Consider the following 15098-nt stretch of genomic DNA (forward strand, 5'->3'; position numbering starts at 1 on the left):
AGAGGTCTGAATTATTTTTTCCACGTAGATTACAGATAAGTAGGGACTAAAATAAAACCCACGAGCATCACAGGTTTGTTCACACATCCAAGAGACATACGGGTGAGCTCCATCCAGCTGGGTACCTGCTGTGAATGACTTTTCAGGGTCAACCTCGGAGATTGTGTAACAATTTTGTTACAGTCTCCCTCTTGGCACAATTTTACAAGCCTATAATCACAGCACTAAAAGGTGGGAACGCGAGTGCAAATCCCCATCCTTAATTGCTTTGCCTGGTTCAGAGTGGGAACTTTAATTCAAGTCTTCCACTTATCAGGAGGGGGCCTCAACCATAAGAAAACACAGTGATTTTTTCTGGCTCACTAACCATTAAATAGCTCACACAGAGTAGAAAAGGAACAGACTCAAATACTCATGCAGATTATTTTATATTAAGGACATTCAAACTTCTGAGCCCAACAACCCACATACCAAACATTTCTGTTAAGATCAAAAGCCACATTTTCTGCTCTCTCACACACAATCCCACATCTCAACTTCATCCTCCTACCAAACATCCCGGTCACTTTATTTTCAGACTGATTGCTCTCTAAAAACTATTTGATTTTGCTTCCTAATAGCTATATTAAAACCCATTACGAGATGGGAAATATCCAGATTGCCAGGGGATGGCTCTCAGGTTGAGCTGCTTGAGAGAGGCATGGCTTGGAAGCCACGTTTCAATAACCCATGTCCTGCAGCTGGGCACCCTCTGAGGTTTAAAAATCAAGCACTAGAGGAAGCTGAATCTAAATATCTATTATCCCATGCAAAGGCTGTAGTCAGGTAGTAACAGACGAGAACCTAAAAATTACACAGAATTGGCTTGTAGTGGAACAGGACAGACATGTAACTTTTCCCAGCCTTATCTTGGCCATGGATGTGTCGGTGACAAGGGCAGCTCTAACCCTTTCAGCCAACAAGATGCTACTCAAATTCGCAACCGCGTATTCCGAACACGCTGTGACCGCAGACTGCTGGCTGCAAGCAAATATGCATTCAGCAAAAAACGTGCTGTTACACTGACGTATATAAAATTTAATCTGTAATGGCTTTAAAATTAATTAAGCCTCTAAAATAAAATGACTTTACATTTTGCTGCAGATCTACTGTGACTAATCCGCCATGTTAGAGAATAAGCAGATACGTTAAGTTTCTCAAGATGCAAAAAAGACAATCAAACTGAAATGTCTCTTACCTACTCAGAACTAGGTATCAAAGCATTTAAGCAACTCTATCAGAACAGGCCATGTTTTTAGGGGAAAAAACCCAATTGTCTACTGATTGCCTATAGATTTGGCCCCAACTACAGAATCTCTTTTAGTTCTCCTTCACAGCGTTTTGCAAATACTTGCCAAAAATAGTCTCCTCATTAGGCCATAAAGCAAGGAGCAGGACTGCAAGCTGGCCATCCAAATCAATTATTTCCTCTTTCACACTAGATTAAATGTTGAGTAACCACCACCTTCAGTGAAGTTACAATGGTCTAAGTCAGAAATGAGGACAGGATTTAGTATAACACATCCATTAACTCTTAGTTACTTGCGACAGAACAGGAGGAGATGATCTTCTGATACATTTGGAGAGTAATAAGACTGCAAACAATCTATTTTTGCAAGTCAAGACAGAAGAGTTATGGCCAATTTTGTGGTTTTCAACAAAGAATAGATGTTCTTTGCTGTACAGCAGTTGTTTACAGACTTAAATTTTCCTTTACAAGCATTTACCCTTGCATAACTTACTGCCCATCAGCTTGCTCTTCATTCAGCTTTCCCAGATCTTTTAGTAATATTTCATGGACGCTGAGGGGTCTGCAACACACTGCAACAGATCGAGTCAGTCTGGGAAATCCTCTCTGTAGCACCCATCACTCTCAAACACACTAGCTGTAAGACTGCACAAACTCCACTATACAGAAAAACCTAGCAGGTTTAGAGAAGGCATAGAAATGCTTTCAGACCCTTTGCAATCTCCTCTGTAGATGTGTCAAATACACCTCTTGCAAACATGAAGACAAGCCTTAACAGTATTTAAAACTTACCTGGGACCTCGCAAACAGCAGTCGGCAGCACTAGAGATCCCAGATGTGGAGGAAACAGCTGGAGTTCTGATTTCTTCACTAGACAGCTGGAGATTCCCCAATAAAGGTCAACGCAGCTTTCAATCCCAACTTTTTGCTGTTCCAGCTGCATGTTGTGGATCCCTAGGGAATGCACTGGCTGAGGAAATCCTGGTAGCATGGTTTCATAAAGCAATGTATGTATCTGGTTTGTTTCTTATTGTCATGGGATTAAATCATATGTTGAGCTTTACTTTGAGTAATAGCATTAAGTCAAGAAGCAGAATGATACAGAAGAGATTCAACAAGCCACTGACATAGGAAAAGCACAAACTTTAGCCTCTCAATACTATTCCAGTTCCAAAGAACAGTATAAAACCTTTGAGGTGGTGGTACCCCAACCACCAAAGCAGAGGGGAGAAACTAGAGCAAAGAGAATTTAGATGCTTTCAACCCAGGCTGTTTGGGGAAAGACAAGGCAGAGCCTGTTCTTTGCTGACTTTCATCAGCTCTATCCCCTCTGCTTTCAAAGGTACAAAACTTCTCTTAAACACTATGGTAAATAAAGTGTTTTGCCATATAAAATACGTACTCTTCCTTCTCGCACACTTATACCAATATAGGGAAAGACTGTGTATTCTGAACATGTCATTTGTCAACAGCTTGTAAATCGGTTCTTTTTTAAAGTAGTAACATTAGTCATTAATTGTTTCAAACTTAACAAGTGAACACTCAAACAGGAAACATGATACATAAACAGGAACAAAGTCTTTAACACAGCATTCCGTAAATACACCAGTCAGAGTCTGGCCAATCTGTTAGTAACCATCATCAACAGTTCTAAACACAACTGTTGGTTGTACAGCGTACGTACGCCCAGGGATGTTTGTATAGTTTGCTACTGAGAAATGGAAAACATCTTTTTTTCCCTCCCTACTACCCTTTAGCAGTGATGTCTTTAAATCTAGCCTCCTTCCTCTCCAAATTTTTAGGGTCCAAAACTTTACTGCAACTTTTGGGTGTACATTGCTCTCATGACTGAAACCAAATGCTTCCAGTTCCCGTTTGTGTGCCAGGAATATTCATAGACATCCCCCTTATCCAACTTTTATCAGCAGTAAATGGACACCAAACAGATTCAACTGCAAAATATGACTTCTGTTTGGTCCATTTTTCTATCTTAGCACATGAACTTGAGCAGGAAAGCTGAGCCTTTCAGAAAACCCTGAAGTGGGTGCACTGGAATCTGAGCAGGGAAAACCCAATTACTCATAGCTAAAGACCAGTTTGTTCCCCCTTATGAAGGCCAGCTCTAAAGTGAGTTTCATGCTCGTATTTACTGCTAGAAATCACATTACAATTCATGAGACATCTGAAATCCCACATTTGTGGGGGCAAATTTGAGCACCAAATACATTACCAGAGTCATGTGCATCCGCGAAGAGAAAAGGAGTAGAAGAGACAGACAAACATTGAGAGAAAATGTGTAAAGTGGCATTATGTTATTAAAACTACAGAAGAAATAAACAGAACATAAACCCAAAAGAAGGTTTTTAACCAGGTTTAACTTTTTTCTTTTTTTTTTTTTTTTTTTTTAATTTTGAATTGAGGAGACAAGATGTTTATATTTAATGGTAACTGCAGAGGCAGGTATTGCTATACTACAGACTTCAGACTTGTTATGATTCAGAAAATTGGGGTTTGATGTAAATTTTAGAGCCTGCATGTCACGGAGCTGCATTATGTTCATACTTGTAAGCTGGCTAATAAAGGTCATCAACCACAAAAATTCAGAAATTAAACATATTTATGTCTATTATTGCTTGATGAATCAAGCAAGAAGGCTGCTGAAAAGCCCTTTCTTTAAATTTAATTGCAACTACCATTGCTCTTCCCACACCACTGACAGTTCAGAGAGCCTATATATGAAAGTCATACACAGGGAAAAAAAATCTTGTGTCGCACAATCCCATTAAAAAGATCTGTACTATTTGACCCAAAGCAAAAAAAAAACTTACATTGCAAAGGAAGAACAAAATACATTATGGTATCGGTAACACAGCGTTGCATGGAAGCTAGACTTGTGGGTAGGTTCCAAGTTGCTCTTGTCACAATGTCATTGGGGGCTCTTGACAGCTTTAACTGAGAATGGTAGGATCCAATTTTTTCGTCTAGCCCAGGTCCACCCTGGTGAGCACGCTACATTTTCTCTTTTGCCCTTGGGTATTTATCTGCCGAATCTGTCCAGATGTGTTCTCCTACAATTGCCAACCAGAGCCAGAAAACTGAATTTTCCACGCTATCCCAAGGAAGCCAGAGTTATTCCAAGCATGAGTGATAATGAATTTAAAAAAAAAAACACAAACCCCAAACAAAAAAAAAACACTCACTCAAGAGCTTTTCAAACTAACAAGTATTGTCTATAATGTAAATAGTTTAGAAATATGGTAATTAAATAATCTAAAAAACACTCTTACTCTGCTGTACATTTATAAACATAAATATTTACAAAAACTTTCTGCTTTGTTTTAAAGGATGAGGTTTGCAGTTTGTTAATGATCAGAGTCTTTTACTCATATTGATTCTTTGGTGTATTTGCCAATTTTTTAAGGTTTATTAAAAGCGTTCAACTGTGAATTTTAAGATAATGGAACTAGGCTACATAACAAGTCCATATTATGCACTTCTCCTTCCACATTCTAGTCCGAATGAAAAACAAAAGTTGTTTGTTCTTCAAAGCATTTGTGCACAATATTTAAATTAATTTTAAAAAAAGAAAAAAAGACCGAATTCCCCATTATTGAAATTGAGATAGGATTATCAATGAATAATCAGACTTCACTCGCACTCGAGCACGTGTATAACTCAAGACAGACCTACCATCAGTAGGTCCAGAGACACACAGGTGCTGTGGTGCTTTGCAGAATCAAAGTCAGAGAAACCAGCTACAAGAGATGGCTTAGCATTGCAAGAAAGGGTGAGGGCTCCCCTCCACCTTGGGGAGGGTCCAGAGGATAGGATGAAAATTAATTTCAAAGAAAGGCTTTTTACTGGCCTGAAATGTAAGTGTGTTCCCTTTAGATGTCAGTCAAAAGAAATAACCAAAAAACAAACCTCAAATAATAAATAATGGAATTACACATTTCTTCATTAAATAGCATTCATGTTACCAACAAAGTCTTCCATAATTTTCTTCAGTCACAGCAACAGACAGAACAAATAATTTGCCTTAATATAGATTGCAACTAAAATATACTCTAGATTACCTTAGAAAATATTACTGTAAAAATTCAGTGGGGAAGGACATTGGTTTAGACCAACTTACAAATGTAGGGAACAATACTATTTTTTTTTAAAAAAAAAAGAGAAAGCAATTTTAAGGTTCTGATCTCATGTGACAAAACTGAAGACTTTAAACCTGCCAGTCAATGTTAATGCCTGTCCTGTCTCAGCACCGGAGAGCTTAAAGATCACGATGCCTGATCTTTCTGTAGGAGGTGATGGACACCATCACGCACACCAGCTCACACCCACAGCCCACCCATGCTCTCAGGTTGTCCCTGCTGGAAGGCCACCACTTAAATACAACCTGGAGGAAGCACCCTAAAGCTCTCCTGCCTGGAGGTGACCACAGCTCGTACTGCGTGGTGTTAAGGTTGGAGGTACTTTTGGTCACTCTTCACAAGCAGGCTGGACTTGAACCAATACAAGCTAGAGATAAAAGAGGTTCAACATCCCATTACCAATCCTCTGAGCCATGAATCCCCAAAATCACTTATTGTTTGGAAACCTGATGCAATGCCAGGCACAATAGGGAGAGATAATCCTCCTTGCTCCTCAGAGTTCCGGTGCATCCGTTGTCAGTGATAAGGTTTGTGCTCAAGGAACTGCAGCCCAGGGTTATAAGATATTAAAAGGAACTAGCACAGTTAAATAATATGAGTATACCTGCTTCACCTTGCTTTTCATGTTTTTAATATTAAATATTTTGAAAGTGACAGTGTTTAACTTAAAAGCCACCACCCTTCCTTTCATCTCCCCGCTTCCATTGGTGTAATTGGTACAAAAGCACTCCTGATATTAGAGAGGCTCTTCTGGAGCCGGTAGGATGGCAAAACAAAAGTAGAGGACACTGGCAAGAACCTTACGATGACTCCGTAATCCCTTGAAAATAAAGAGAGTGAAACAACTGCATATTTTGGCCCAATCTTTTTTTGATAGTGAGAACTTCACTTTTTCTTTTTATGACCAGAACAAAACTCTTTAACAGATCTTTTCAATACCTAAGTATGAAAAACACATTCAGTAGCCAAATTTCAGTACTCCTTTCAGTTGCTGCTTTCAGATTATCCGCAAAATTTAAATTTTCAATATGGATGGGGCTCGTTAGTGCACATATAAAATGCATCTTAATAACTTACGTGCACTTCCCACTCTCTAACCTGAAATAAACAGAATTTCAGAGCAACCAACCAAGAAAAAAATATAAAATCCATCACTGCCTTTAAAGTAAAAGGGTTTGGCCAATTTCTTTTCTTTCTTTTTTTTTTTTTTAAGTGGACACAATTTGGCTGAGAACCCGTAGATAAAATTTCAACTGAAAGTGAAATAAAGCAGGTTATACATTCATGAAATTCAGGGAGTAATAACGAACAGCAACTGCCACTTCACTTCAGTAATGTCAGGTCAACACTACAGCGAGGCAGCAGCTCCCATTCTCACAAATAATGCACTGAGACTAAATGAGGAACAATGTGTGGGGGAATCACACATAAAGGGAAAATACATCAGAAAGATTATTGCACAGGAGGCACTGTATGAGAAACAGAATACATTGGCTTCAAAAAATCTAAATTTGTTTACTCTTAAGTTAATGTAAAAAATACAGAGGCTATGCCTCTTTGTAGTGTACTGTCACTGTTAAAAATAGACTTACAAATAGCCGCCCATTTAACAGGGAATGTCAGGAAAAAAGAGGGCCTGAATTTTATAGGCATCCCAACTACAGTAATTAGGAAAAGAATATAAAAAGAGCCAATGTGTAGACCCTCAAATTGAACAGGGTAACTGCATTTTTATTTTACTTTCCAAATTACGTTACAGTACCCTAGGAGGTGTTGCTTATCAACTCTTCCCTCCATCCTGCAAAAACACACACACCCTGGCAGAGACAAGAATCCCAACAGACAACAGGGCGCTGAAGGTCTTTCTGTTAGTATCCTTTTGCAGGACTGGTGCCTTGATTTCCAAAACTCTTTTTTTTTTTTTTTTGAATAATTGCTCAGCATGCCAATTCAAACCAACCGCTCCCCTTGAGAGGCTACCTTCCGTCTCCACACTGCAAGTCTGCACACTTCATGTGAAAACAAACAAACAAAAAAAAACCAACAGCAATTTTTAAAATGTCATATTGTATAGAAAGCTTGGACCTTGTAAACTTGGACCAAGAAACCAAAAATTAAGACCTTCTAGCATGTGGTATAAAAAACCCAAGGAAGTGTATACCTGCCTTCTGACTTCACAGAAAAATCAGAATTTGCATAGGATATACTTTGTGCAAGGCAACAAGCCTCTTCAGTATCTGGAATATAACTAATCTTGCTCAGAGTTCTTGTCTTCATGGATATCAGATATCATCAAATTTGTGTTTTAAGTAGTCTTTCATGACCTTGGCAATGGGTAGTTCATCAAGTAGTTTTAGGTTTTGAAGGCCTATACACTGACGGATTTTAATTCGGCATAGATCTTGCAAGTTTCTGGGCTGTCCTGAAAAGACAAAAGGAATACATAGAAGTAAAATGATCACGTTTTAAATATAGTTTAAGAAATCATTTACTCAGTAAAATCACAGACGTTTGCTGTTTTCTATGAGGCCCAGGGAAGGGAAAAATTACAAGAGAAAAAAGGTGGAGGTTAATAAGTTTCTAATGAACAGTAATTCAAATGAAATCAATGGATGAATCCTAAAAACATTTTTACACACACGTAATTTTCCCTGATGCCAGTGTAAAGTGACATTATCCATGTAAGGATTCTCACAAGGTGGCAACATACGCTTAAGCATTGTAGAACAGCATAACTCCTCCGTTTAACTCTTTGTGGATTTTTTTTCTATCCTTGTAACACCTGGGGAAAATAATCCCCCCAGTCTGGCTTCTTTTCAAACACTAAGACAAAAACTTCCACATTCAACTGTAACAGAAGTGGGCAGTTTCCTTAGAGAGTGAGGTTTTATAAAAGTTATACACGGATCGCGTGGCAGAGTTAAAGATTGTCTTTCCCTTCGAATGAAAAGATAAAGCCTTTAGGCTTTGGATGCAGCCAGAACCTCGTAAAACAGAAAGAAAATAGGAGTTAACCACCGTTCAGAGAGGAAAAGCTTTACTGACATCACATCAACTTCAGAATTTCTGGCAAGGACTTTCCAAAAGAAGTGGTTCCTCTTCAAACTCATTCTTAACAGCAAACTATTCAGCCACCTTGAAAAATGGTCTCCCATGCGACATCAGAAAGATTAATCTAGCCTTCTATCTGAAAGTACCCAGCAATGGATCCCAAGGAAGAAGAAAGAAAGAGCAGAACAACAGACATTGAGAAACCCTGTCCCGATATACCCTTCCAGCTTTCAGCACCGGTGCCTTTGGGCCTCTCTAAACCAGAGATTGCACACACTGATCTATGTCTTTAATAGCTGTGAATGGCCTGCCCTTTGTAAATCTCTTTAATGTTTTTTTGAACCCATTCATACTTTCAGTATCCAAAACATCCTGTGGCAACAAATTTCACAATATAATTAGGCGTTGGCTGGAAAACTACAAAGTGCTTTTATTTATTTTAGATCTGCTTCCTGATCGCTTCATTGCGTGCCTACCATTCTTTGAGTTATAAAAAAAAAAAAAGGAATAATGGTTCTCACACCAGTCATGATTTTACATACCTTTATATTATTCTCCGTCCTCCACTCATGCTTGGTACCTCTTTCCAAAGCTGAAGACATTTGCTCTATTTAATAACCTCCCACCACAGGAACCGCTCCAAACCTCTGACCAAACTACCTGCCTGCCTTTGTGCTTTTTCCTCATTCTGCTATATATTTTTTTTTTTTTTTTTTTTTTTTTTTTTTAATTCCCCAAATAACACATTGAGGGTGTGCTAGTCAATATTTTGATCATCGACTTAACTATGTCAAGGCCTGCAGACAGAAAAAAAAAATAAAAACAATAAAAAGAAGGCTTACAGTTATGGGACAACCATCGGGTGCCGAGTCAAAATACTTGGCACCATGAACAATGTAGGTGCTTATTCCGGTATCAAGATAATCTGTTGCCAACAGAGCAACTTATTGCAGTCTTTTATTATCTGTATAATTGTTAATGGTTAAAGACAGTGCCTGCTTTTGCAAAGAAAGGCCTGGTGATTTTATGGAGCTGACTGCTTGAATCAATCATTTCTTTAAAAAGCAATACGAAACAACAAAAGTGACTTTAAATAACTTAGATGGACGTTTCCAATTAGCTTTCCTGAGCTGCCACCAATTAAGCAGGACGTTTTTGAAAGAGGAAATGCCTCCTGTCCGGGGCTGGGATGCGGGCAGGCTTTAGGGTGGACAGTGGATGCTGCCAGCTCACCGGGCACAAACCTGTTTGGAGGGGACAGGGGGGGTTTTGGTTGCTCGAGTCAGCCTCAGAGCTGACTTCAGACCCCTTCTCTTCTTCCATCCTCCTCCTCATTCAGCAACAACCCTTCTATCAGCTAAAGACATTGACATTATTTTATTAGACTTTCCTGGTAAGCACAGAGTAAAGAGATAATGAAACTATTTCCTGTTTTCTACTTTGGGCATTTTGTACTTGGTTTGAGTTACCCTCTATAGGGAGTTCACCCCTTTTTTCCCCCTGCATGGGTTCTCCTATAGAAATGGGCTGACAGACAGGTATACACCAGGGTTTATCTTAAGCACTAGAATTATCCGAGGTAAGCTGGCAGAAGTAATGCATGAAAATAGTCTCAGTCTGGTCTTAAAGAAATTAGATTTGAAATTAAAGAGCATGAAAATTTGAGTTCCCTTAGTAAGTTTAAAATACTTTTATTACACTTATCCCCACAGTATCTAAATGTCAATTTATTTTTAATTATCTCCTTCAGTCATGACTTAGAAAACAGATCATTTTACTTTGTCCACTGGTGGTTTCTTCTTAGCAACCTTTTTTTTTTTTTCCACCTGAAGGAATGAATTTACACAACTCAGACAACAGCTGAATGCTCAAGCTTCAGGGAAAGATAAGTGACTTTTGGCAAGAAACCAAGCAGAGGAATCTTTACGGTGATAAATAGTTCTAATGCTTTAAATGTGAATGCAAACAGGGTTCAGAAAGGATGCACCTTTTAAAAAGTTAACTGCAAACAGCAGCGTTAGAGGGCATAGAGAACTACAGATCTCCACGTGTATTTTCTGTGTTAGAGTACACAATAATACAGCTGTGAGACACTGATTTCTGGTTTCAGAAATGAATGCCTTTTAATTAACATCCTACGGGTTTTTTTTGAGAACAAAATGGAACAGACAACTTAAAATACCCAGAAGAAATTGGTCATCAGTTAAGTCAAAAAGACCCGATTATCAAATGTATGACATTTTCCCCTGATAAGCCTAAAAATATTTCCTGGGAATGTGTTAACAATGGCCATTGCCAGTGTTAAGCACCAGTTGCTACATCTAGTGGCTGTTAGTGTCTTAGGTCACGCCTTGCAAATTCCAGGGTTATTAATGCATTTGTGATTTATTAGAAACGGTGTCTAGAACACTTACTCATTCTTGGTTGCATCTGAATGAAAAAAGAAAAAAAATTAAAGGATTACAGACCGATGTCAGTGAACCTTGGTTTGGCAAATGAAAAATGTTATTAGTAATTTGGCAGAGTGAGACAAGTTAAATAATGAATAAAGTTCTGTTTAAAAACAATTAGGAAGTAGCAACTTTGGTTATATCCTGCAACACAAGCCTGTAAAGTTATTGAGGCAAATAAGCTAGAAAGGAAGACAATTAAAAAGAAGCAAAAAATCAAAAAACATAAAAGGTAAGAGTGACCTAATTACCATCATCATGCAAAGTAGTGATATAAAAACTACTGATCACCTTAAAAACAAACACCCCACATCCCTGCTCCGGTCTCAAAGGGATACCTTGATGACAGCAGTGCCCTTATTCCGGAGCAGTTGGGATATTCTCAGGTTGTTTTACAGTTACCATCAGGGTAGCAAATACCTGCTGCTGCTGCAGAGCTGAAGGTTTGCTAACGTGTTCACCGGAAGGAGTTAGATAACTTCAGTCCATTTATTTTGCAAGCTTTATAGTGATAATAAAATAAATAATTAGGATTAATTGCAGGAGGGAAAAAAAAGAGATGTATAGTTTTATCTTTTGTCTTCCACAGCTCACGCTACGTGCTGTAATGGAAAGCAGAAATCCCCACCAACGCACTTCTTGTGTATGGTTTTCCAAGCATGTCAGAAAAGTTTCTTCCGATCAGAAGAAATGTAAAACACAGGGGTAGAAAATAAAGAGGAACTGCTTTTTGATTATTTTTTTTTTCTCTTTAGAGGTAGCAGACTTCAGTACGTACAAAACTTAAACGTTTTCCTAACTCAGTTCTTCAACTGCTAACAAAGTTCCTGACACACACACTCCCCCCTTTAGTAATTACTAATTATTTTACTTAAATAATGAAATAAATCTTTTAAATTATTATTAATAGATTGGCCTTCTCTGGTAAAGCAAGTGAAAAAATCGTATGTTTTAACAGCACGAAATTATTACAATTAATCCTGAATTTCCACTCAACAATCCATTTCTTTCCTTTTTGCAGTTCCAAGACTTTTCTGCTATTCTGTCTGGGACTTTGCTGGTTTATCCCAGAGCCAGACAAAACTTACATTTAGGATTTACTACCTATACAGAGAACTGTATGTCATCATTACAACTGCTCTGCAGCTTATGCATTTAGACCCGTGCCTGCCTGTTCTTCCTATGCAGACCATACCCCCCAAGAAATAAAACACTAACGAACCTCATAGATCTATATTTAAGGATCATTAAGGCATAGCATTAGACCTTGTACCTCCAAGAACATTGTAGGGACCCTCCCTCAGTTGTAGGCAAAAGTGCTGTAAAGGTGGAAAGAGGGAATCCCTACCACTTTCCTCCACTGAAGATACAAGAGCATCTGCACAAATCAAAAATCATGAACTGGCCCTTTCTGCTACCCAAGAGAAAAGTTAGGAGTAACTGAAATTAATACACTTGTAGGCTTTGAAAAGATCCTCTCTGATGTATTGTTCTACCTACTAAAAAAAAAAAAAAAGAAAAAAGAGAAAAGTACTTTTAAAAACAAACAATCAGTGTCATTGATTTGAAGTGGAGAGGCAGCTTCTGAAGAAGTTAAAAAACGAAAAATAACATCAAATAACATCAGTGATATATTTCAGAAGCCGCCCACGGTTTTCTCTGCAATATTAGTACATTTCTCTAGAAAAAAAGCTTACAGTGGTATTTCTCAAACTGAGCCTCTGCCTCCCCTAGGAATTGTGAAAGGCCGAAAACAGTAGCAAGAATCCATTTGCTAGTTTCTTTTTAGCTACAAAGGAAACTTAAAAATGAAAGTTTTGCGAAACATTAAAAAAAAAAAAGTTGAAACCAGGCTGATGTACGGCCAGCAGCAACTCAGTTCCTCTAGAGTATCAGAATACTTTTAAAAGCAAACAATCAGTGTCATTGATTTGAAGTGGAGAGGCAGCTTCTGAAGAAGTTAAAAAACGAAAAATAACATCAAATAACATCAGTGATATATTTCAGAAGCCGCCCACGGTTTTCTCTGCAATATTAGTACATTTCTCTAGAAAAAAAGCTTACAGTGGTATTTCTCAAACTGAGCCTCTGCCTCCCCTAGGAATTGTGAAAGGCCGAAAACAGTAGCAAGAATCCATTTGCTAGTTTCTTTTTAGCTACAAAGGAAACTTAAAAATGAAAGTTTTGCGAAACATTAAAAACATTTTGCTGCTGCCGGCAGCAACTCAGTTCCTCTAGAGTATCAGAATAAGTATTTATATCTGCAGCTAACTATTAAATCCATCCCTTATTTCACAACTGTGAAGGAACTAAGCTAACAATTAAACAATTAAATTTAGTTATGATTCTGTTTGATTCACCAGACGAGAAACACACTGATGAGGACACGCAAAGAGGATGCCACCGAAAGGATGCCATCCCCTTGCAAATGGCTGTTGCTGAGCTGAACGGGAATTGAGCTGTTTATTGCAACAAGAATAGGTCTACGTTTAGGAAATTCATTCTCTTGTACTCTGTAAAAAGCAACAACAAAATAACTCGAGAGGATATTTGGTTTTCCAGCATTCAAAATGCCAGAAAAAGCTATTATCAAGAATCCGTAGGTCTGAAATATATTAATATAAGACACATGGGGCTGAATTTAGAGAGAAAAAGAATGACAGTTCCTTGAGAAAATAAACAAACTTCTTGAACCAGTACCTAGCTCCACAGGACAAAGAGGCGCTTCTAATTCTTTTTAGCTGGATATCATATAAGTTATTTTAAAAGTTCTAGTTCAATTTTGTGTTCAGTACGCCTCCGTTAGAATACTTGAGCTTGAAGTATGTTTTCATTGCTCTCTGCAAAATAATTCCCCACAATGAGTTTTAGATGTCTATTAAATTTCAGTATTTCTGGCATGGAAAATATGTACTAAGGAGGAGTGTATTTTGGACTGAAAATTTATATATGGAAAAGCAGAGTGCCAGTAAAGCTCAAAGTATAACAGGTGTATTTAGCAATGAGATTAAGATTTGAATACAACTGGAGAAGATTTTGTAATGTTTCTATAAATTCAGTCTTACTGAAATTGCTATGAAAATTCACCTAAGAATTTCAATCCCATAATGTTTATCTGTTTCTAGGAGACAGTAAGTTAAGTGCTTTGACCATAAAGACAGGCTTAAGATGCATTCTTGCACTATTTTTACATTATAACAGAGCACAGCATAGGTGTGCAAATGGGAGTGGGGGGTGGCTGTACTGTACGTGCCATGTGTAGAAGTTTTTTATTTTTTACAGAGGCCTCTTCCAAAAAAAACTCTTCCAAAGTATGCATCTGTATATAGATATATAAAAATGACTCAACTGCTTAATCTAAACAGTCAACTGCACTCTGATTTCGTATCTACATTTTTCAATATCACACCAGGCAATTCCAAGTTGAGAGTTAAACAAGTATTTGAAAAGTATCTTCCCTCTAACTGAAAAGAAAAATTGGGCTATGGCTTTATAAAGGTACCAGAAACTATACTGGTTTTTACCAAATAGATACCTGCAATCTGCAGAAAGCAATCGTGATTCAGACGGTATTTGTTTATCGCTGAGTCAGATAAAATGAAAACTATAAAATAAGCCTCTTGCCCCAGTTCCCTGCATAACTCTGGATGACAAAGCAGCCCACAGTCATTAGGGCAAGACACCCAAGGAAGCTGACAGAGCTTGCAATTCCAGTAAAGTTCTTCTATGTTACAACAAACATGAAGATACTGTTTCCTTTGCAATTATCCACGTACTAAAATATGTCGAATTCTACTTAATTCACTATGACATTTCCGTATTCATAAAAGTTAAAACTATGCAGAGACCCTTTCTAAAACGTTCTTCCAGTAAAAGAAGAAGAAAAAAAAAAAAGTCCTACTGAAAAGTTATCTTTATTTAGCAAAGGAATAGAGATGAAGAATGTATAAGGATTACCTTAACAGAACTTTTGTCTAATTTTTTCTGCACATTTACAGTGCTATGTAAATCTAAACACAAAGATTTGCCCTTTGAAAAGTTTTTAAAAAAAAAAAAAAAAAAAGGAATGCAGATGAAATATTTGTAGTTTAATTCATTTGGTGACCTTTAGATCTTGTTCCAGATCTGGAATTAGTTCTTTGATACCTGTTAACA

General features: G+C 37.7%; 1 protein-coding gene across 3 annotated transcripts in view; it reads right to left on the reverse strand.

Annotated features, from left to right (window-relative positions):
* Positions 1 to 4097: 4097 nt before the first annotated feature.
* The window catches only part of ASB7 (ankyrin repeat and SOCS box containing 7), a 33748-nt gene continuing 22747 nt past the window's right edge, over positions 4098 to 15098 (reverse strand). For 2 of the 3 annotated variants that reach the window (XM_014946139.1, XM_014946138.1), the window contains exon 5: positions 4098 to 7864. In XM_014946139.1, coding sequence (XP_014801625.1) covers positions 7811 to 7864 — 54 coding nt within the window. In that variant the 3' untranslated portion in view covers positions 4098 to 7810. The remainder of the gene's footprint in view (positions 7865 to 15098) is intronic. The other variant, XR_001412508.1, reaches the window with a different exon arrangement.

The sequence above is a fragment of the Calidris pugnax genome, unplaced genomic scaffold (genome assembly GCF_001431845.1).
Source record: "Calidris pugnax isolate Ruff unplaced genomic scaffold, ASM143184v1 scaffold134, whole genome shotgun sequence".
Classification (NCBI taxonomy): Eukaryota; Metazoa; Chordata; class Aves; order Charadriiformes; family Scolopacidae; genus Calidris; species Calidris pugnax.